This window comes from Phymastichus coffea, unplaced genomic scaffold (assembly GCF_024137745.1).
Source record: "Phymastichus coffea isolate CEN01 unplaced genomic scaffold, Cenicafe_Pcof_1.1 PCOF00015, whole genome shotgun sequence".
In the NCBI taxonomy this organism is placed as follows: Eukaryota; Metazoa; Arthropoda; class Insecta; order Hymenoptera; family Eulophidae; genus Phymastichus; species Phymastichus coffea.
Window position 1 is genome coordinate 300610 of NW_026706826.1, and position 22721 is coordinate 323330.

Consider the following 22721-nt stretch of genomic DNA (forward strand, 5'->3'; position numbering starts at 1 on the left):
GACAAGGCATGGTGGCCAACGTTGGGCGCATTTAAGAACGCGTATAGCGTTTGGCCTTTTGTTTCAGCACCAAGGACGGACCAGCGGAGCCGAGGGTGCTCGAGTTGAGGAACACGGCGAGAGAGTGAGAAATAGAGAGAGAGAGAGAGAGAGAGAGAGTGAGCATTAAGCCTACGCAGGGTTAGGCAGGCGCGTGACGCGTGACCGATAAGCGGCGCATCGCGTGCCACCTAACTAATAGATCAGGAAGGGATAGGAGCGAGCGCCGCTGAGTCGCCGTGAGACGGTAAGCGAGAGAAAAAGTGCGTGCATGAGAGAGTGCAGTTTTTGGCAACTCTACCGGCAACAGCTTTGTCTGCGACTATAGCCAGCCCCACCTGCAAGGAGAGCCGACATCGCTTGCAGATACATCGCCTGCAGATACTAGGTCTGCGGTAACGACCAACGTTGCCTGCAGATACTTGGCCAGCGACAACAGCCAGCGTCGCTAGCAACAATCTGACCAGCAGCGACGACCGGTACTTCTTGCAGCAGCACATCGCTTGAAATTCATGACGTTGCGAGGAGCATGGGATAAAAGGTCAAGCCTTCTTTCTTTTTCTCTGTCACTCTCTCTCTCTCTCTCTCTCTCTCTCTCTCTCTCTCTCTCTCTCTCTCTCTGGTAATGGTTATAAGTGTGTGATTGAACAAAGGTAGCTAGGCGCTCACGCACCAGCTACCTAAGGTTTGCGTCTAATCGTAATTGCGTTATTGAGGTTGTAAGCGAGTGTCGGTATTGTCAAGGCATCTATTTGTTGGATAATACCTGGGGTTTCTTTTGTATTATTAATTAAGTATGTATATTCGTGTGTAAATAGTTAGAGATAGGTTTTCTTTATCTAGCGAATTTATTAAGGGAATGAGTCAACGGCATAGGCGCATAAGTTTAGGATATTTCTTTATTTGATGTTAAGTGTTTATTGATTAGAGCAATGTTCTTATTTGCGCGTATTATTTAGATAATATTGTATCTTTAGTTATTATTAATAATAAGATCATGAGTTCGCTTAGATAAAGGTGTCATATACTAATAAATTTATGACCCGTCCTCTCTTTTCTCCCTCAATTGCCGTGAGCGAAAGTGCCTCTCTGACCCGCGCATAAGAAAATAGTGGCAATGCGTTAATTTTGTCACAACATTTTTATTCGAACAATAAAGAAACCATTAATGATTGAGAATTAACTTACAATTAACAACCATTAAATAATTTTATAATTTATAAAAGACATTTTCTCCTTGAAACCGTCCAGCTTAAACAAGTTTTAATGTCCCTATCATTACATAAAAATGTTAGTAAAAACTATTATTTAATTTAATCCTATCATCTAGACAAAAAATCATAAAATACAATATATATTTGAATTCATCAACTACGCTATTCACTGATATATCTAAGGATTGAATCCAATTACGAGCCAAATTATTTCGAGCATAATATTAAGATTTAAATGTTTGTCAAAATAATATATAAATATAGGTAGTTATGATATATTTGTATAATTAATATATTAATGTCATCCATTTTAAAATCAATACATCGTTTTAAAATCATCAATGTTTCGATCAAAAATAAATTTTTTTAAAAAACAATTATATAGTGAATTTAAAAATCGGTTTTTCAATTCAAATGTAGTTTTATCAAATTGAACACAAACAATTCGAACTGACGAAAGATTAGTATTAGACTAAAACATAATTTTGAAAATATAAAATATTTAAAATATAAAATTATTATTATGTAACGGAGAATCTCGGATAGGCCGATTTCGTCCGTTTGGCTCTTGCAAATGTCCGTGTGCCGCGCCAAGCTGAGAGTGTGTGCGTGTGGTACACACACTCATGCTTGGATTTCTGTTTACAAGGTATTGTACACGGGCTGAGCTGACGGCTGGAGCCATAGAGATAGCGCAGAAGAAGCAGATAGAAAGAGAAAGAGAGAGAAAGAGAGAGAGAGAGAGAGACAGAAAGAGAAAAAGCGTTCGAATCGCGGTTGATCGCAGAAAATTCGAGAGAGTCTCTGCTAGGCTTTGGGCAGAGAAAGTCGTGCGCGTGGATTGAACCAAAGGTCACGGTTTTTCCGGAGTTGGCCCCGCGACCTCGTCGACGTCTTTTCGTTTTCAGTATTTCAGAAAGTAAATAACTTTATAACCAAAAGAACACTAGAAAATAATTCAGAACTAATGACGAAAGCTTATGTGTTTATTGCTCATGTTAAAACAGGCATAGAAATAATTAGAATTCATAATGTGTATAATTTTGATCAGAGTGGATTCTAACTGGAGATTTACTCCGGAAGAACGCTAGCAGTTGAAGGAAAAAAACAAGTACAGTGTTTGGTATAGACAGTTTCATCAACGACATAATTATACTACACAGTCACTTATATCAGCTGAAGGAAATTTACTGTTATCACTCTTTTTAATTTTGATGTAAGCTATCGGTGAGTTTGAATCCATTGTTGAAATCAATTTATTTAGGCCGATAAATCTACTTGTAGCATTTAAATCTGGAAAGATAACCACAGGTATATATATTTCCATCTATTAATAATTAACGTCATTATAAAAGAATTTACCAATAAGATTTTTAATTGTAGATCTCTTTAAAATATGGCTGAGGGAAGTATATTTCCCCAACGCAGGTTTCAATACCATGCTTTTACTTGACTCCTTGAGTGGTTATTGTGATAGAGTTGTAGAAGAGACGACACCAAGTAATAAAATTATAAATGTCAAAAAAAATACCGACTAGGACAACACGAAAAATTTAGCTACTTGATGTTTATGGATTTCGCACGTGGAAGAACATTGTTTGACAATTTTCAGATAATGTTACATCGACAAATTATGATTTAACTTTACATGAAAAAAATCACATTATTAAACTTCAGTTATTAGTCCATAATAATTAACTATCTTCACTAAGATATATCAATTTTTTCAATACTCCTGGTTCAAGAGTGCTGTTTATTTTGAGAATAGTTTGGATCCACGATTATATATTTTTCAATTTTCGTTGAATTATTTGAATTTTTTTTCATGATAATAGGCACAAAAAGATAGAAATTTCATTGAAATAAATAATTGTTACAACCCAACAGCCTCATTGATAAAACTACATGCATAAGTTATATATTTACACTAGAAGTAGTACGCAATTTAATTCAAAGTAAATTATCACATATAACTTGAATTATATCGTAAAATAGATTTTGGAGGTGGATTTTCCATTTTGAGGGAGGTTTGAAAAATAATCTCGAACAGGTAAAATTTATTTTAGCATATCCATGTTAATATATTTTCCAACTTTTTTTGGCTATTTTAAGTTTATTTTTGATAACATTAGTCATAAAAAGGTTTGAATGTTTATTAAAAAATATAAGGGTTGCATCCCTTTAAGTTGGAGGTATTAAAGGTGTTTGTTTCAACATGATTTTTTTATTTATTTTGTTTCAGGAGGAACTGTGTGGGGTATTGTTTGCTTTCCTTCATTCAAAAAGAATAAACTCTGCACTAATTTACACACACATTATTCGTTAGAAGAAAAAATAATGTAGTACTCATACAAAGTTAGGATTAGAAGTCATAACACTAATTACATTTCAATTTTCTGTTATAGTTTATTTTTTTAATCATGGAGGCTATCAACCCAGGAGCAAAAACATCCAACTATCTACCTACCAAGAGAGTAAAATACTTGGACACCCAAATACTTTACATCATGATTGCAATCAGGAAAGTGAAGACAACGTTTGGGAGAAAGTTGTTCACGAACTCGAATCAGAGTTCGATATATTTTTACCTTCAAGAATCAACAATTCACTTATGCAGAATCCTGAAAAGTATGCGAAATTACGAGCTGGGATTGAGAAGAGTAATATAAGACTAAAATATTTGTGGAATGTATTTTGGAATTTGTATGATTTTTTCATAAAAATTATATATGAATACTAATTAATAAAAAAATTCTTCTCAAATCAATGATATTGTACTAAATCTATGTTAAAGTCAGAACGTAACATAAGACTTATGCAGTTATGCAGATTCTTATCAGATAGTACTATTTTCTTTCCACCCATTATTCATCGCTCTCACACACGATGGCATAGGGCATGGGAAGGATCGGTAAAGCAGTATGGGAACTCTCATCGGGTCGCGACATACACGCCGAAGTCGATATGCGACCATCCCAAATACCATTATCACATGCTGATAAAATTTTCTTCGTACACTCGGAACTGATAAAAATGTCGGTAAAGCAAGATGAATTTTTTTATCGACTGCTGATATGGAAAAAAGTAGTTGCTTGGATGATAAATATCGGCCAGAATACACATAGCCCCTAATACTCACATGCAGTGTCAATTCAAGAACGTTTAGAGGGATTTAAAGATTTCTCTCTATTTTCATTTCCTTAAGTAGTCCTTACTATATCAAATATAAGGCTATTTTTCACGGATACGGAATTTTTTGTCTTCTATTATTTAGTAAAAACCAATATATTATATTTATTTATTGTTGTTAGTAGTTATTACTGTTCATCTCAATAATGAAACGAAAGTCTAATCACCAATCAATCAGTGCCATTTTCGATCAAATATTCTCAATCCACTCCCTTCAACTATCTCTACTTATGTAACCGCAACCTGATCTCGATTGACATGGAGAGTCCTTAAAGTATACCGTGTTCGTGAAAATTCCAGCTTCAAACTAATTTTTTTTATTTAAAGTATAAAAATTCTTAAGTGTGCTAGATTCACTTTATTTCCTTGTAATAAAGGTATTTCCAGAGCTATTATAAATTTACTAGTATTTATGAATGACACCATATAAGTATTTCCCGATATCCACTTGTTACCAATTTTTGTTTTTCTTTAAAAGCGTTCGAGGAAGAACTGACCATTTCTTTTGATACGGATCTGAGTAAACTAAAGATATGAATATTTAATAATGTCAATCTAAGTTTATTTGTTGAAATTATCCACATATAATTTGATTATATATATTATAACGACAGTAATAATTGTGAGTATAAGAATTGTTACCTTGGCGCAATATCTGATCCTTGTTGCATGAGGGATCCTATTGTAAACCACAGAGAATTCAGAAGTGTATATTCATTTTCCATCATGGGTGCTTGATTATTGATTGCATGAGAACTTTCCCATTCATATGGACTAAATCTAAAATAAATTAAAAAATTAATCAAATGCATATTTTTTTCTATTAAAGTTCAATCAAATTTTTCGTTATTATATATTTTTTATGTCTGTAATTTTGAAGATTCGCAAGTTCTATGCATCAAATTATGTAAATAATTTGCTAATATTTGATTAACTACTTCATTTCTAAAATAAAAGGAGACGACTATGCAAATAAGATGAGGACAAGCATCTTCGTAGATCTGATAATGGTTCATATCGGCTCACTGTAGCTATCAACGCAGCCTACTCATAGCCTGATCCGCTAATATTTCAATTCTTCTGTCGAAGAAATTTTTTCGACAGTTATGGGACTTAGTCTATAAGATCACGTGCGCTACGTACTGACTGATAAGTCATCGTAGAAAGTAGACGATAAAATAAAATAAAGAAACGCGAGTTAACATAATGACAGTTTAATAAAAATGGAAGAATGCATACTGTTTTTTATTATGCATTTATTCAAACCTCATCAAAGAATAATTACCGATTAAGAAGTAATCTTACTAGGAGACTTTGACATTCAAATCAACACGCCAATTAAATCAGTTTGAATAAAGAATAATAATAAGTGTTATAGTATTTATAATAATAATATAAAACTTATTACAAATAATTTATAATATTAAAATTATCTTATAATATTAAGATAATTACCCGGATGTGATAATATTTCTGTAAAAGAGATAAAAAGCTACCTGTAATAAGAATTATTATCAATGAATGCTTCCATCTATGCTATTTTCCTTCATAGTGAGTAGTAACAGAGAATGAAAAACCTATCCTAGATGATCAATTCGGTTTCAGGTGCTATCATTACGTGATTAAACAAGTAAACAGAATAGCAGCCGCTGCGAGGAAATCCAATCGAAATCCAATTGAAGGTTAACAGTCTTACTCTAACTTGGTTGAGCTCTTGACACGCTTCTCAACTATAGGAATAGTCACCTAACTTGATAATAGATTGTATGTAGGCTCTCACCATGGCAGTGTAGATTAATCCATAGTTGGCCGAGTGTACCTCAATGATACGTTAAGAAGCCACTGAGCGAAGACTCGAGAATATATACCAGATCATCTACTTCGAAATTGTTCCTGCAGCATGTTCACTTGCTTCGCTGCTCAAGAGTGTTCAGATACTTCTTGAACACTTCAGATACACTGCTGCCAAAACTTGGTATTCAGGTCCTTGACCAACTTCCAATATTAGATGTGCTTCAATTGCTTAACGTCGACTGCGATCTCGGAAACATTGAGCAGCAGGCTGCCGATGAGCAACTAGCTGGGTCTAATAGATTTTTACAGCTCATGAAAGTATTGCATCCAATTTTCGATAATATTTGATTTTCTCACTTGAAAACCTATGAAAATCTGTTTTTGTTTATTATAAAAAGTTAAATCCACTTTGAATCTTTATAAATTTGACTTTGAACGTGTTTTTCTGAATGACCAATGTATTGTAACGGGGTGAAACCGTTTAATTATTATATTCGCGCGATTACATTAAAAAGACACGCGAAATTGTCAATGCTCACTACTATTCCGGGAGAGCACGAGAAAGTATGCGTCAGTCAACCGATAATCGTTAATAACCTATACTAAATTGAGTGGAAGCTATGTGAGATGAGAGAATCAATGAAAACACTTGTTAGTAAGGTAAATCGGATCTTTTATTATTCCTCAAAATTCACAAAAGGTCGGCCCGCGCGTTTGTTTACATGCACGCTCGCTCGTCGACAACACGCTTTGCCGGTACGCTCGCTGCTCTTTGTTATTAGAGCCGTTACATGCACGCATTGAATGTTAGAATTAAATTGTTATTCGTATAATCGCGATCGCGAAATTAAGCTGGCCAGCTTACCTTATAATTGCATGCGATCGGAGAACAACACGAATACCTCGCACAGCACGGAACAGTTGTTTATCGTTTTTTTTTTATTGTTCGCGAGTCGCGAATGCGCGCACACACTGGTTTCGTCCTCGATGGCGAAACCTCATACACTCTCTCTCTTTCTCGTTCTGGCCTCTGGCTCGTAGCTGGATAGCTCCTTGGCGGCTGCAATCCCGGATCACTAATTACTGCTAATTTTCGAAGCGTGTAGATGTCAAGGGCACGTGAATTGGTGGAAACGATAGCGTAAGCGGACGGACACTATGATGGTCGATGCTTCACTGGTTCAAATTCGTTCGCGCGCGTTCCGTTTGCTCGCGTGCCGAATTCCTTCGTTACCTATTCTGTCCCCCCGGCAGGTGCTGCCCTCACAGGCAGCAATTATGCTAAATGGTCAGCGCTAATTTGACGTTTACCGTCACAGCCCCCTTCCAGTCTGAACCTATAGGGTTCTCGACGATAATTCCATTAACGCTACCTTTTCCGAGGAGGAGAAGAGGAAGGATAATAAAGGGTTGTAGTCCAAGTGATGTTAACTTATAATTTATTGGGCGGCAGGGCGACATGTCGGTGGCCCTGCCCACGGGGGCAGGGCATCATCACCCGGCTGGTCACGGTGGTAACTCCTGGCCCTGGTCGTCCAGCGGGGGTCGGCCGCGCGCCTCCCACCCCAGCCTCTCTTGGACCAGGTCGGCGAGTTGTCGCACGCGTGGGCAGCGGTCCGTGCGGGTCACCCCGGGGTAGTGGCATACGTTGCACCCTTCCCACTGGGCGCGGGAAAGGGTGCCCCGTGGGAGCCCTCGCTCTCTGGGGGTCAGAGGCAACCCGTTTCTACGGTTCGGGGCGGACCACAATGGTCTTTCGACCGTGGAGTCCGCACCCGCGGGGTCTAAAACCACATTAATGTGGATGGGCCCCGTTGCTTGACCGCCCTGGCTCCCGTCCACATTTACCACCAGGTTTACCCCGCACTTTTGCGGGCCCTGGTGCGAAGTACTCCCCGACCTGGTTCCCGGAGCGGTTGTCCTGGCTCCGATGATCGGAGACTGGGGGAGGCTGGTGGTATTGCCACTCGCCGGGCCCTCGATGGCCTGGCGGAGGCGCTGCTGTACCTCCCTTAGGGCCGACGCGAACTGGCGACGGCGGGACACCACTTTCTCCCAATGGTCAAGGTCATCCGGGTGGTGTCCCGCGGCTGTGTACGCATCGTATTCGGCGTACACAGCCCGCTGGAGGGCGTTGAGGGTCGTCCAGCCTCGCTCGACCTCCCTCAACCCCTCGACTATTTCCTCCCAGGTCCTTTTGCCAGAGGGTGGTGCCTGGCTCGGGAACCTGGGGGGCCAGGTCGCGTCGGGGGCACCCTCTTCCGTTTGGGTGCCCACTGATGCTGTCGGGGCCCTCATGGGGATGGGTCCCGTTGGGGGTCCAGACGGTGGCGCGGCGTCGTCACGCGTGATGCCGGGTGTTGTTGTCGGCGTCGTGGAGGTTTCCTCGATCGGGAGCTCTTCTATGAGCACAGATGACGAGCTCTCGTGAGCTCGCACCCGTGCTCGCTCCTCTTCCTCCTTCTTCTCGGCGAGCAGGTGGAGTGCGGCATGAACCACCCCCTCGACGGCGGGACCTAAGTCCAAGCCGACGAGGGCGGCTGCCGCTTGCTCGAACTGTTCGAGTGTAATCTGCATCCTGTAAATGTCCAGCGAGTTAGTATCTTGAAATAACTTTGGATATCGAAGGTGGGCGCCTGTTCGGCTGCCCAGGGCCTTCGTCGCCGGAGTCGAAGGTGGGGTCCTTGGCGTCGGTCTCCCAGGTCCTTCGTTCGCCGTGTATCATGCATCCACGGTTGTCGCTTTCGGTGGTCTGCCCCTCTTCCTCTTCACGATGATGGGAGGAGGGGCTCGTGTCGTTTGTCGATGTTGTGTAGTGTGTGTTGTTTGCGCGGACTTACGAGGTCTTCCTCGTGGGCGCTTCGTCGGGTTAGTAGGAGGGATATGTAGCGGGACTCGGCTGGGGGGATTACGGCGAGTACGGCGAGGTGAGTTCGGAATTGTCGCGTCGTCATTTCGGAGTGTATTATCTGAAGTGTTGGCGCTCCCGTTTCCGTGTACCGAAGTATCGCTCGCGTTAGGCGGGACGTTCATCGCCTCGGTTCCCTCGGCGGTAGCGGTCTCGTCGTCGTCTTGTGTTCGGGTCCCATTTTCCGGTATATCGTCATCTCGTCCATAATAGGGTTTAAGGTCCTTCGCATGGATTAGCTCCGTGACCTCCTCCTGTTGGTTGGCGGGGCGATATGAGTTGGCGCCGAGTACCTTTGTGACGATAAAGGGGCCGATGAATTTGGGTGCTAGTTTCGCGGAAATGCCCTGCGCAGCGCAGGACAGTATGCGATTCTTTTTCCACACCCAATCGCCTTCTTTAAACCTGTGGTCCCTGTGTTTAGCGTTGTAGTACTTAGACTGCCTCAGGGACTCATCCGAGGCGCTCTCGTGAGCTTGCTGAATGGCGGAACGGCTATTCTGCATGTGCTCGTTCCATTGCCCGATTCGAAGCAAACTCTCTTCTTGCTCGGCGAGCTCGTCCATCCGTTTCCGGAGAGTATTCGGGGCTCCCGGTTGTCTGCCGTAATTGAGCATGGCCGGACTAACCCCGGTGGAACTATGGACGGCCGTATTCAACGCGAACATGAGTTCGGGTAGCGCTCGGTCCCATTCCCTATGATTCCCCTGCAGATACGACGTTATCATCGTCTTCAAGGTACGGTTAACCCTTTCCGTAGGGTTAGCCTGCGGGGTATAAGTTGGGGTGAAGGTCCGTTTTATCCCCTGATCTCTCAGGTACCCATCCACCAACTGATTACGGAACTCGGTGCCGTTGTCGGACAAGAAGATCTTCGGCGTGCCGAAACGTAGGATTATTCGTTCCCTAAGTTCCTTCACGATCGTCTTGCCGTTAGCACTACGTATAGATATACATTCGATCCATCGTGTGAATACGTCGATGAATACCAGGACGTATTCGTGCCCTCGTGGGCTCTTCGGAAAGGGTCCGGCGATGTCGCCCACGACCACTTGCCAAGGCATAGACCATGTTCGTTCCTGCATGAGTCCGCGCGGCGGTCGCTGCTCGACCTTGCACTGTTGGCAGACCTGGCACTTTCGGACGTATCCCTTCACATCCGTGTACATTCCCGGCCAGTAATAGGACTGGGCGACACGGGCGAAGGTCTTCTCGCGTCCTAAGTGTCCTGCTGTCTCTAGGTCGTGATTTTCGAACAGCACCGCTTTGCGTTCTTCCGGGGGCACGACGAGTTTCCATTCGTCGCCATATCGGTCTCCTCCTTGATGATCGTGGTTCGGCTTTTGGTGATACATCACCCGGCCGACAACCTTCCAATTCGGGTATTGTTCTGGACGGCTCTCGACGCGTCGGAATTTATCCGTGTACCAGGCGCTGTCCCTTGGCTTCGGCTGGTTCATTGAGCCAACCTCTGCCCTCGTGGACTCGAAAGCGCGTGATAAGGCGTCGGGCAATACATTGTCTGCCCCCTTTCGATATTCGATCTCGAAAGTATGTCCTTGAAGTTGTAAGGCCCATCTGGCGAGACGTCCAATTGGATTCTTCAGGTTGTATAGCCATTTCAGGCTATTGTGGTCAGTTACCACCCTGAACGGGTACGCTTCTATGTATGGGCGAAATTTTTGGATGGCCCACACGACCGCCAAGCACTCGCGCTCCGTAGCTGAGTAGTTTTGCTCAGCCGGATTAAGGACTCTGCTAGCGTACTCTATGATTCGGTCGCCGTCTCCTGTTTTTTGTATCAGGACGGCCCCGATTCCAGTAGCGCTGGCATCTGTCTCCAGCACGTATTGCCCATCAGGTTCTGGCAATCCCAGGCATGGTGCGGACATCATGAGTGCCTTAATTTTGGCGAAGGCTTGTTCTTGTTCCTCTCCCCACACATATTCGCTCTTTTTTCCTGTTAACCTCGTTAACGGTTGAGCGTGTGTGGCGAAGTCGGTCAAGAATCTGCGGTACCACGAAGCTACCCCCAGGAAGGTGCGCAGCTGTCGCACGTTTCCTGGCCTTGGGTACTCCATGATAGAGCGCACCTTTTCAGGATCTGGCCTGATCCCCTCGCGGTTGATCAGCAGGCCGAGGTATTTGGCTTCAGACTTGCAGAAGACGCTTTTCTCTCGATTGATCGAGAGGCCAGCTTCGCGCACCCTGTCCAATACGGTTTTGAGATGTCGTAGGTGATCTTCGAATTTGGACGATACTACGATGATGTCGTCCAAATAGGCGAAGGCGAAATCGCCAAGCTCGGGTCCGATCACGCTATCTATCAACCGTTGGAAGGTGGCACCGGCGTACGAGAGACCGAACGGCATTCGCACAAACTGGAAATGTCCCAGTCCGGGTACGGTAAAGGCCGTAATCGGCCGAGATTCGATCTTGAGTGGGATCTGGTGATACGCGCTACTGAGGTCAAGCGTAGATATATAGCGCGCATTTCGCAAACGCCTTAGTATATCTTGCATAAACGGCAAAGGATACGCGTTCGGCTCGGTGATTTTATTGACCTTTCGGAAGTCAATAAAAAATCTGTATGAGCCGTCCTTCTTGCGTATCATGACCACTGGGCTCGACCAGCCACTGTCGGCTCGTTCGATTACCCCTTGGGTCAGCATTTCCCTTACCAGTCTATGCATTTCTTGCTCGACCTTGTGCGATACTGGGTAGTAACGCTGTTTAATTGGCTTCGTATCACCGACCCGAATCTCGTGCTCGATGCCTGCCGCACACCCCAAGCCCGTCGGGGCTCGGGATAGGGCCTCGTCGATGGTCTTCTGCAGCATGGTCTGTTGTGTAGCCGTAACCTCGGCTAGTCCGATTGTGGCTAATCTCGGACCAGCCTCCAAACTAGCTACTCCCAGCTCCATTTTGTCCTGCGATCCCTTGAACAGCAACGTGTTATCGTCTGGATCAAGTACCGCTCTGAACAACCTGATGAAGTTCACTCCTAAAATACATTCTTCGACGAGGGTAGGGAGGATGGCTACTCTCGTCGGCATCGTCAATCCTCCCACGGTGAAAGGTAGCATGGCGTGACCGACGATCGTTAATTTACGACCGTCTGGTAATCCTGCTGTTCCCGCGTGGGTAGTATCTAATCTGACGCCCAGCACAGACGCTATTTGTAGAGCATTACTACCCATGGCTGTGGTGGAAGCTCCCGGATCATAGAGGGCCCGTATTTGGAAGTCCCCTATCTTCACCGGTAGCCACCAACGCGTCTCCTGTTCCGGGGAATATCGGGAAACAGTTTCGACGGCTCCACAGCTTTGCTCTTTATTCGTTATAGCGCTAACCATTGTGCTCTTGCGTGGTCGAGTGACGTTACTTGTCGTCCGAGCCCCTTTGGTTCGGACGATCGGAGTTTCCATGAGGTTCTTCTTTGACGGTTTATTTGCCTTAGCCCGTGCCCCCGAGGGCGTGTGCGATCCGTACGTCACCGCCTCGGCTGGTCTAGGGTCTTTGGCTTTACCAGCGTCGTAACCTTTCTTCTCTAAGCGCACTCTTCCGCCACGCTTGTCTTTGGCGTCGGCAAGGGAGTTATCGTTCTCGACGCCCAACACGCTCGTTTCTAACGGTGCGGGCTGTGTTGGCGGAGGCCGCGAGATCTCTTCGACGGGGTTTGGGTTACTGGATGAAGGAGTGTGATCAACCCCACCTATCCACTCCTTTGCTCGTTTCCCTTATTACACTGGGGACAGAACTTCCTATAGTAACCCAGTAGGCCGCACTCGGCACATTTGATCGGCCCAGAGAACTCTCTTCCTCGTTTACGGGGAGTCTCCGGCCTTTTACTTCGGTCCTCGGAAGTCGAGCTTTTGTCGGCGAGGTTATTCTTCATTTCCGCCGATATTTCCTTAAGGGATAACAGCATTTGGTTGAATACGTCGATGGGTGGAACCTTCTTCTCACCATCGACGGATTCCAGACTCGGGTTAGGTGCTGCCCCCGGGGGCGTCGGTGTGTAGACGACCTGGTGCGTCACCTTTTCGAGTACCTTTTCCATGCGTTCCAATCTATCGCTGACTTCCGGTTTATCACCGGACATGGAAGCCACTTTCCCTTTACGACCCTTGCTCGCGTCGGTGCGGGGATGATACGCCATCTCAGGATACAAAGTCGACTGAGGGTCTGGCATCGTCCGCTCCATCCTCCGCTGATGCAAGTTGTGCTGGGCCGTCATGGCCAGGACGTTTAGGGTTCGTACGGAGTCCACTTCTGATCTCCGTATTTGGCTTTGGATTTCCGGCAGGAGGTTGGTATGAAGCAGGTCCAGCTGGCTCTCGTGTGTCATTCTGGGATTTAGCCGGCTCATTAGGCCCATCAGGTTCGCGATGTATACGTTCGCGGGTTCGTCTGGGCCCTGATATCGGCCTTGGACCTCTTTGGTTAGACGCTGCTGCTGTTGCCTGCTAGTTCCAAACCATGCTCTGGCGTCTACTTCGAAATCCGCGTAGGAGAACCATTCATTCCGCATCGCCTCAAACCAGACGAGGGCAGGACCGGCGAGTAGCTCGGAGACAACTGTGAGCATCTCGTCTTCCGTAAGTCCAGCGCTGCTCCTCGAGTTGTTTAACCTTGTTAAGAAGGTGTCGATGCTCGCGTTGCCTTCTCCGGAGAACCTGAGCTTCCATCCCCTGACGATGCGGCCGACGTCCCTTGTTGTCGATAACGAGCTTGACGTCTGTTGGGATGACCACATGCTCGGCGGGTGGTTGTTCGCTTCAGCATTAACTCCACCGAGTTGATGCTGTCCACCCTCTCCGAAAGGGGGCGTTCGGCGGGGGGTCCTGCCGGGGGCCCCCGTGGGCCTCAGTCCGGGTCCGGCTGGAGTGCTCTGGGGTAGCCTTGCGTCGTAGTGGCATGTGAATGTGTCCTGGAATGCGACACTCCTACGCGTGTTTTCGGGTTGCGGTTCCTCATTGGAACTGTTCAACTCGTCTTACCGCATAATTTTGTTTACGGCATTCTCCAGTTCCGTAATCCTGGTTGCTAGGTTGTCCATGTGTTCCTGCACCCTGATGTTGGTTTGGACGATTTCTTGCATTATTTGGGTTAGGTCAGACGCATTCGAGTTCCTTGAGTCTTGTACCTCCCATTTTCTCTCATGTTCCCTGGACCGGAAGATGAGGTCTTGTATCATCACTGCGAATGCCGGCGGGAGTTTAAACTGGTATCCTTCGTCAGTTGTTATAGTAATTTCCTTCTTACTATTTGATTTTTCTCCGCTGTCCAGGGCATTCGCGATGTTTATCGCGGTTTTCTGAACTCGCGATATTACGTCCGCACTCTGTAGTAGTTGGGCTAGCGGGTGTTCTCCTTCCTGCTCGGATGCTGTGTGTTCCTGGCATAGGGACACAATTAGCTCCGAGCGTAGGGCGGCTCTTTTGGCTGGACTGCTGTTTTGGTGTTCGACTTCCGCAAAATCTGCTGCGGAATAGTCGCCGAGTAGCCAGTTGTGCAGTCATGCAGCTCTCGAGAGCTTGCTCCCGCTAGTCTTAAGCTCCAGCTGGTCGAGGTATTCTTCTATTTCCTCCTCCTGGAGCGTCCATACCCAATTTTCTACTTCAGTCTGAGTGCGGTCCATAATTCGTTTTTGGGTTGCTTGCGGTTAAATTCTATGTAAAATTTACAATTGTGTTACGCGGGTGCGAGTGTTGCGTTATAATTCGTACGCCGAATGAAAAAAAAATATAAAATTTTATTAGCCGACACTGGGCTTGATCAACGGCGTTTTATGAATTATTTGCCGAAAGATTCTTCGCTCGTTAGTACGCAATATAATTATCCTACCTATCAGACGCACTAACTGTTTGTTAGTACGGCTGTGTGAGTTAGTATTCGAAATATTGTAACGAGCGTTGCGCGTAATCACCAATAACCGCTTTTAATAATATTAAAAAAACACTTTTACGTTACGACAATGTAATGTCAAATAAAATAATTCAATTAAATTAATTTTGTTTGAAAATTGCCGGTGTTAGTTTTCCCCGGGCCAACGGGTATAATATTATTTGCGGCAACTTTTAAAATTCGTTGGTGTTTACGTTCGAGAATCTTTCGGTCGCACTCGCACGCGTTCACAGTTAATGTTTACAATTTTTCGCCGCGGCGGGCCTTCGCAAGCTACCTAACAGGCTTTGTTTACTATTGTGGCTTTCGGTGTCGAGTGCGCACAACAACACTTGACTGCCACCTGAGCTGCTGGTTGACCAAGCGCAAGGTTAATATTAAGAACCGGTGTTTTAAACAATCAGAAACACCGTAGGTTCTTTAACGTTGGGCGCCATGTAACGGGGTGAAACCGTTTAATTATTATATTCGCGCGATTACATTAAAAAGACACGCGAAATTGTCAATGCTCACTACTATTCCGGGAGAGCACGAGAAAGTATGCGTCAGTCAACCGATAATCGTTAATAACCTATACTAAATTGAGTGGAAGCTATGTGAGATGAGAGAATCAATGAAAACACTTGTTAGTAAGGTAAATCGGATCTTTTATTATCCCTCAAAATTCACAAAAGGTCGGTCCGCGCGTTTGTTTACATGCACGCTCGCTCGTCGACAACACGCTTTGCCGGTACGCTCGCTGCTCTTTGTTATTAGAGCCGTTACATGCACGCATCGAATGTTAGAATTAAATTGTTATTCGTATAATCGCGATCGCGAAATTAAGCTGGCCAGCTTACCTTATAATTGCAGGCGATCGGAGAACAACACGAATACCTCGCACAGCACGGAACAGTTGTTTATCGTTTTTTTTTTATTGTTCGCGGGTCGCGAATGCGCGCACACACTGGTTTCGTCCTCGATGGCGAAACCTCACACACTCTCTCTCTTTCTCGTTCTGGCCTCTGGCTCGTAGCTGGATAGCTCCTTGGCGGCTGCAATCCCGGATCACTAATTACTGCTAATTTTCGAAGCGTGTAGATGTCAAGGGCACGTGAATTGGTGGAAACGATAGCGTAAGCGGACGGACACTATGATGGTCGATGCTTCACTGGTTCAAATTCGTTCGCGCGCATTCCGTTTGCTCGCGTGCCGAATTCCTTCGTTACCTATTCTGTCCCCCCGGCAGGTGCTGCCCTCACAGGCAGCAATTATGCTAAATGGTCAGCGCTAATTTGACGTTTACCGTCACAGTATATAATCGATATTTTGATCACAGATTTGGATTTCTTATCAAAATATTACAAAAATATGTATTTTTTTTGTAAGGAACATCTAAATCTCTTTTGGTCACAGCACAAAACAACATTAATTACTATATACTAGATTTTGAACGCGTTTTTTTCAATGACCAATATGCTTAATCGATATCCTCATGATGAATTCGGATTCCTAGCTTAAAATGTTATATAAATACGTTATTAGATTAAAAAAATTTGAATATTTAAAGTAAAAAAATGAGAAAACACTGTAGTTTTTTGGAAAAAATGTAAATGTAACGTTGAGCTTAGGGTGACCGGGTTAATTTATGAATTAACCCGGTCACCCTAAGAAAACTCACCACAGAGTTACCAGCGCGAGAGGTTAAGATCGACGTAAAGCAATTCAAAAATATGTCGTTAGCTGACTCGCAATTTTATATCAGTAGTAAGATAGATTTATTGATCGGCGCGGATTTTTACGGCCAATTGTTACGCGAGGGAGTTATGCAGTTTGATGCCGCAAACGTCACTGCGCAAAACACCGCTCTCGGGTGGGTCATCTCTGGCCTAGTGCAGAGGGAGAGTCGAGGGCGGGCGGACGCGGCAGTAAATTTCATGACTTTCCACTGTCAAACCACTGATTTAAACGCGTCGTTAGAGAAATTTTGTCTGCTCGAAGAGGTCCCGACAGCTCCCAAAACACTGAACGCCGAGGATGCAATGTGCGAGAAATTATTTGCAGAAACTCATTCGCGTGAGATTAATGGTCGGTATGTAGTACGACTTCCACTTCGATCGACGGTACCGAACGTCGTTACTGAAACGCGACAGATGGCTGCTGGTTCATTAATCCATTTACAACGTCGTTTCTTACATAATCAGGATTTGGAAAAATCGTATCGCAAATTCATGGCTGATTACGAAAACCTCGGTCACATGACACCGGTCCCACCCTCAGAGGTTAGCACGTCTCGAGCGTGGTATATACCGCATCACGCTGTTATATGGCCCGCGCCTACAAAGAAAATCCGCGTTGTATTCGACGCTTCTCGTCGAACTCGAGAGCAACACTGTTTGAACGATTTTTTAATGTCCGGACCGCCTCTACAACGAGATCTCGGTCTAATTCTCCTCAATTGGCGTTGCTACCATTATATGTTTACTGCCGATATAGTCAAAATGTTCAGAGAAATCTGAGTTGCCCCTCAAGATCGAGATTTGCAGCGTATACTGTGGCCTCCCGAAGCTCCATTAGATTATCGTCTGAATGCAGTGACGTACGGAACAACTTGCGCTCCTTATCTTGCGATACGCACGCTCATGCAATTGGCTTCTGAGAGAAGCTCGTCGTTTCCCATGGGCGCCGCTTGCTTGGCAGCGGACACGTACGTTGATGACACCTTTGCCGGAGCTGACGATTTGCCGACTGCCGTGAATAAAAGAAATGAACTTATTGAGCTTTTGAAGTCGGCCGGTATTGAACTAGATAAATGGGCCGCTAATCATCTTGATCTATTACCTACCTACACTTGCACAGACGAATGAGGCTGATCCTGTAAAGGCAATTAATCGCGACAATACTGTTGAAACACTGGGTGTGTTGTGGGATCTGACTCTCGATAAATTCAAATTTGGGCAACCAAATCCAGTTAAAACGGTCAGCATACCAAATCTTGAGTTGTGTGGCGCGACACTGTTAGTTAGACTCGTAAATCATTTTAGAAACTAGATTTTCTGAAGGTAGCACCTATGTCTTTGTACACGGATAGTCAAATAGTTCTTACGTGGCTCGCTAAACATCCCTGTCATTGGAAGACATTCGTGGCAAACCCCGTGTCACTTATTCAAACTAAGTTGCCCAGTGCTAAGTGGTTTCACGTTTCTACCAAGGAAAATCCGGCAGATCTGGCCACTCGTGGCGTGACACCTTGCGAACTAAAGTCGAGCGATTTATGGTGGCATGGCCAGCGTGGCTCACACGTCCACCAAGTCAACGACCCCAACCGCAGATAGCTGTAAAAGTATTGCACACCGTAACAAAGACAAGTGAACCTGAATTTCTTTCCAGATAATCGGATTTGTCGCGTTTAACTCGTGTTACGGCGTACTGCTTGCAGCCTCTTAAAAAATTACGTAGACAAAGGGATGGGCTGCTACCATTACCTTCTGCACTCACTGCCGCGGAACTTACATATGCCAGAATAGCACTTATTCGATGTGCTCAGTCTTGTTTCTTTGCTCGCGAAATTCAAATTCTGAAGCAAGGTCGACCCCTGCCCAAGGGCAATGCGCTATGCAATCTAAATCCTATTGTTTGTAAAATCAATGGTCTTTTGCCCGTTGGTGGACAACTGACAAATTCTCTGTTGGCATACGAACGAAAGCATCCTGCTATCTTACCGCGAAGCTCTGTACTTAGTCGTTTGTTTGTACGTTGGGCCCATCGCATTGCGCTTCACGGTGGTCCTACTCTCACAGCCAATTATGTAACGCAATATGTATGGATTTTGCGAGCGCGACCCCTAATTAAATCTATCATACGCAACTGTGTTAAATGCCAGCGTCAAAAACCTCGTACAGCGTATCAACTCATGGGCGACCTTCCAACGGCTCGTGTAACACCTGCTCGACCATTTACAACGGCCGGCATCGATTACGCCGGGCCAATTCAAGTGCGTACTTCTAAGGGCCGAGGGCAAAAATCATATTAAGGCTATATCGCATTGTTTATTTGCTTTGCTACGAAGGCTGTGCACTTGGAAGTCGTCAGTGACCTTACTTCTAGTGCTTTCATCACGGCCTTCCGTCGTTTCGTGAGTCGTCGTGGAATTTGTAGGAATTTATACAGTGATAATGCTACAACGTTTAGAGGAGCCGATGCCGATTTGAAGGAGATGTTTCATGCAGCCTCTGAATTCTACTCAACGATTGCTGCTGCTCTTGCTAATGACGGGACTACGTGGATGTTCATACCACCTAACACCCCTCACTACGGCGGCTTGTGGGAAGCTGGCGTCAAGTCAGCAAAACATCTCATGAAACGAGCCATTGGCGAACATACCTTAACCTTCGAGGAACTCTCTACAGTCATGACCGAAATTGAAGCTTGTTTAAACTCACGACCGTTGTGTCCATTGAATGCCGACCCAGCCGATCTGAATGTGTTAACTCCAGCGCATTTTCTCATAGGTGATACATTGGCTGTCATCCCTGACGAAGAACCTCCGAATGTTCCCGAGAATCGACTAAATCGCTATCAACTGATGCAGCGAATGAGAAATCAGTTTTGGAAGCAGTGGTCTACTGATTACCTGTAACATCTACAGGAGCGAGGAAAATGGCGAAATCCTAACGAAAATTTCAAAGTAGGACAATTAGTGTTGATTAAGGATGACCGATACCCCCCTTCCAAATAGCCACTAGGCCGTATAATCGAAGTACATCCTGGTCCTGATAACTTAGTGAGGGTAGTCACGGTCAAGACAGCAAACAATTCATTACACCGTCATATCGCTTGTTTGTCGCCTCTTTCTCTCGAACTACCGGATAAGGGAACCTTGGGTTCCAAGATGTAAAGTCTTATAACAATTTATCTATGTATGTGCGTCTTTATCTTAAGTTGTAGTGTATTATTCTATATATATTATATATTCGTCTAGTCGACGAAGGCGGGCGGTATGTTCAGAGATGCAGCGTTTCTCTTTTACTATATTGTATTAGTAATTAGTAAAGGAGAAAGTGCTGTGTGGTCGACGAGCACTAATCTCTGAAACCTAACCGCGAGACAACCTCGGCAAAAAGGGTACAGGTGTGGCACATATTGTCAGTGTGGTGCACACGTGTCGAGCAGATGCAATACTCTGCGATGGCAAGCTTATAACGTCTGGCGCGGCACGACTGACCCAAACACCCGAAACTTTTCCTTAATTTTCTTGGCGACAAAGGAGAGAACTCGTCATCGTTTTCTGACAGGGTGCAGCGAGTCAGTCTGTCAATAGACAGCGAGAGAGTCGCTTCGCAATCCTGCTTGGTAAAGTGTTAACTCAGTCTCTTCTCTTGATTCATCATAGCTACGTTCCTTTTGATCAGGGGCAGTGCGTTAATACTGCGTGTGAGTGTTAAACGAGTGTGTAGTGCAAGCCCGTGAAGCGTTGGACTCAGCCCTACGCGGCTGTAGTGGGTCACGCCCTAGCGCGTCCCCGAGAGCGTTACCTCCACGCGGCCGTTGTGCCCAAATTTCCACGTGGCGGCGAGGGCTGTCCCCGTCCTCGAGACGTCGAAGTCGCCTTAGGTGGTCACCATAGTGGTGCGCTCTTCCACATTCGCTGCGGCATCAGAGAATCTGCGCACATCATTCGAGAGCTCTCTGCGTTTCGTCAATGTGTGTGTAAGTGTATTACGCTGTGTGTATTTGTATCAAGGTTCGCGATTAATTATATTATAGTTTGTTCATATATATATATATATATTGTATTAAAGTTCGCCTTGGGCTTTTTCCCTACTTACGACAAAGGTTTTTTACGCCATTGACGAGCGTCAGCGTTGTCCATTTATCATACGTTAAAATAAATTGTTAAATATAATAGAATTTGAAGTACCCTTGTCAATTTATTGCACTAATCCCACTTCCTTTTCTATACTGATATTTCGCGAACTCTCAGCGGATTTAACTAAGTAAAATTTAAAAACAATTTTAATATAACAAAGTATTTATTATATAAATTTAAGTACGTAGATTCAGAATATAATAACACAAATTGCATTTAATCATGAAATAATAATGAATTTTAATATGCAAAATTGATTTGTTTATTACGCTAACAATATGAAAAATATACAAAGTAAATAAGTATAGAACATGAGTAAGAATTGGTTTCATCAATAACAACTGAATAATAACTATTATTAGTAAATAAACAATTAATAATTTATTTAAACAATAAGCTGTATATAGAACAAAAGTATTAATTTTATACTTGAAAATAATAGCTTTATAATTTAGGAATCTTATATAAATAATCTAATAATTGTATTATAAGATTAGAAAAAACCGTTACAAATATGAAAAATTAGTTATAATTCAAATGTTATTAACTAATTTAAATATTCATTTTTGGAAAATACCTCTAAATTGAATCAACTATAAAGTTATATAAAAATCTATTAATTTTCTATTGTAAATATTGTAATATCACGTTAATCAACTTTATTAGTTAATAACTTTTGACGACATTATTTGCAATAATTGTATATTATATAAAATCAACGAATAACAAATTTTGTAAAGCTTACATATGTAAAAAGCTTAATATTAATGATTATTCTCGTGTAAATTAAGAAAACTCATTACTCAAATTTCGCGAATGTATCTCGAATGTTCGATGACATCTTTCCTGCAAAAATAAGCGGGAAAATCTGTGTATAAATAAGCCCACCTTTGCACGGGCTAGCACACTTCTAGCCTTGCAAGGTGAGCGCATGAGTCTGAATAAACTTGGCTAATACCTAAGTTCTTTCTCTCATTGTAATTAACTGAGCAAGACTGTTCCTTCCTTATAATTCGAGCTCGACTTATAGAACATCTCGCGCTATAAGAAACTTGGGCCGAATTATATCCTATCCAAGAAAGACTTTAGCTCTGCTTATGGGACAATTCGCACCATAAGAAACTAGGGCATTGTCTGACTTTCCTTGAAACATTGTACTTATTTATATATATATATTTGATTTATTTAATATTGTTAGAATACATTTGATTTATCTATTTATTTTATTGACAAGTAGAGTAAAATTATTGGAAACAAATTCTTACTCATTAACTAGATACGAGAGTTCGAATTATTATTATTTATAAGTGATACGAACATCACAACCAATTTTTTGTGCATTTCACTTTATAAATACTAAAATGAGTACAATATTGAATTGTTTTTAACGTATTACACAAAAGTATAACATCTTTAAAGTCGTTATGAAAGAATACATGTATTATTTTTGTACTGTACAATTTAGAATTTTTAATTTTTTGAACTACGACTACATTAGGAGAATATGTAATACCACATATCAAAATCCATGAGATTGGTACATAATGAGTTTTAACATTTTCTATTAGTAATTTTTTAAAGTACAAATAGTCTGGTAATAAAGTTACTTTTGCCATAATTATTTTGCCACATTCTAATCTTTCATTGAATCTGCGACAAGTTATAAATTTATAATTGAGTTTCAACTGACGCCTTTTCACTAAACATAAAGATATATTTACTCTGGACATAGCTGACTGTGCTATGCTTTTAAGGTCCCTGTGTTTTGCCTCAAATCTAATGCATAAAAAAATTCGAAATGGTCCTAATAATTTAAAAA

General features: G+C 43.4%; 1 protein-coding gene across 1 annotated transcript in view; it reads right to left on the bottom strand.

The window, feature by feature from the left end:
- LOC131675042 (glutamate receptor ionotropic, kainate 2-like) overlaps nt 1–22721 on the bottom strand; it is a 2022482-nt gene that overhangs the window by 250643 nt on the left and 1749118 nt on the right. Inside the window, exon 14 of the mRNA XM_058953868.1 lies at nt 5085–5222. Within this exon, the coding sequence (XP_058809851.1) occupies nt 5085–5222 (138 nt within the window). The remainder of the gene's footprint in view (nt 1–5084; nt 5223–22721) is intronic.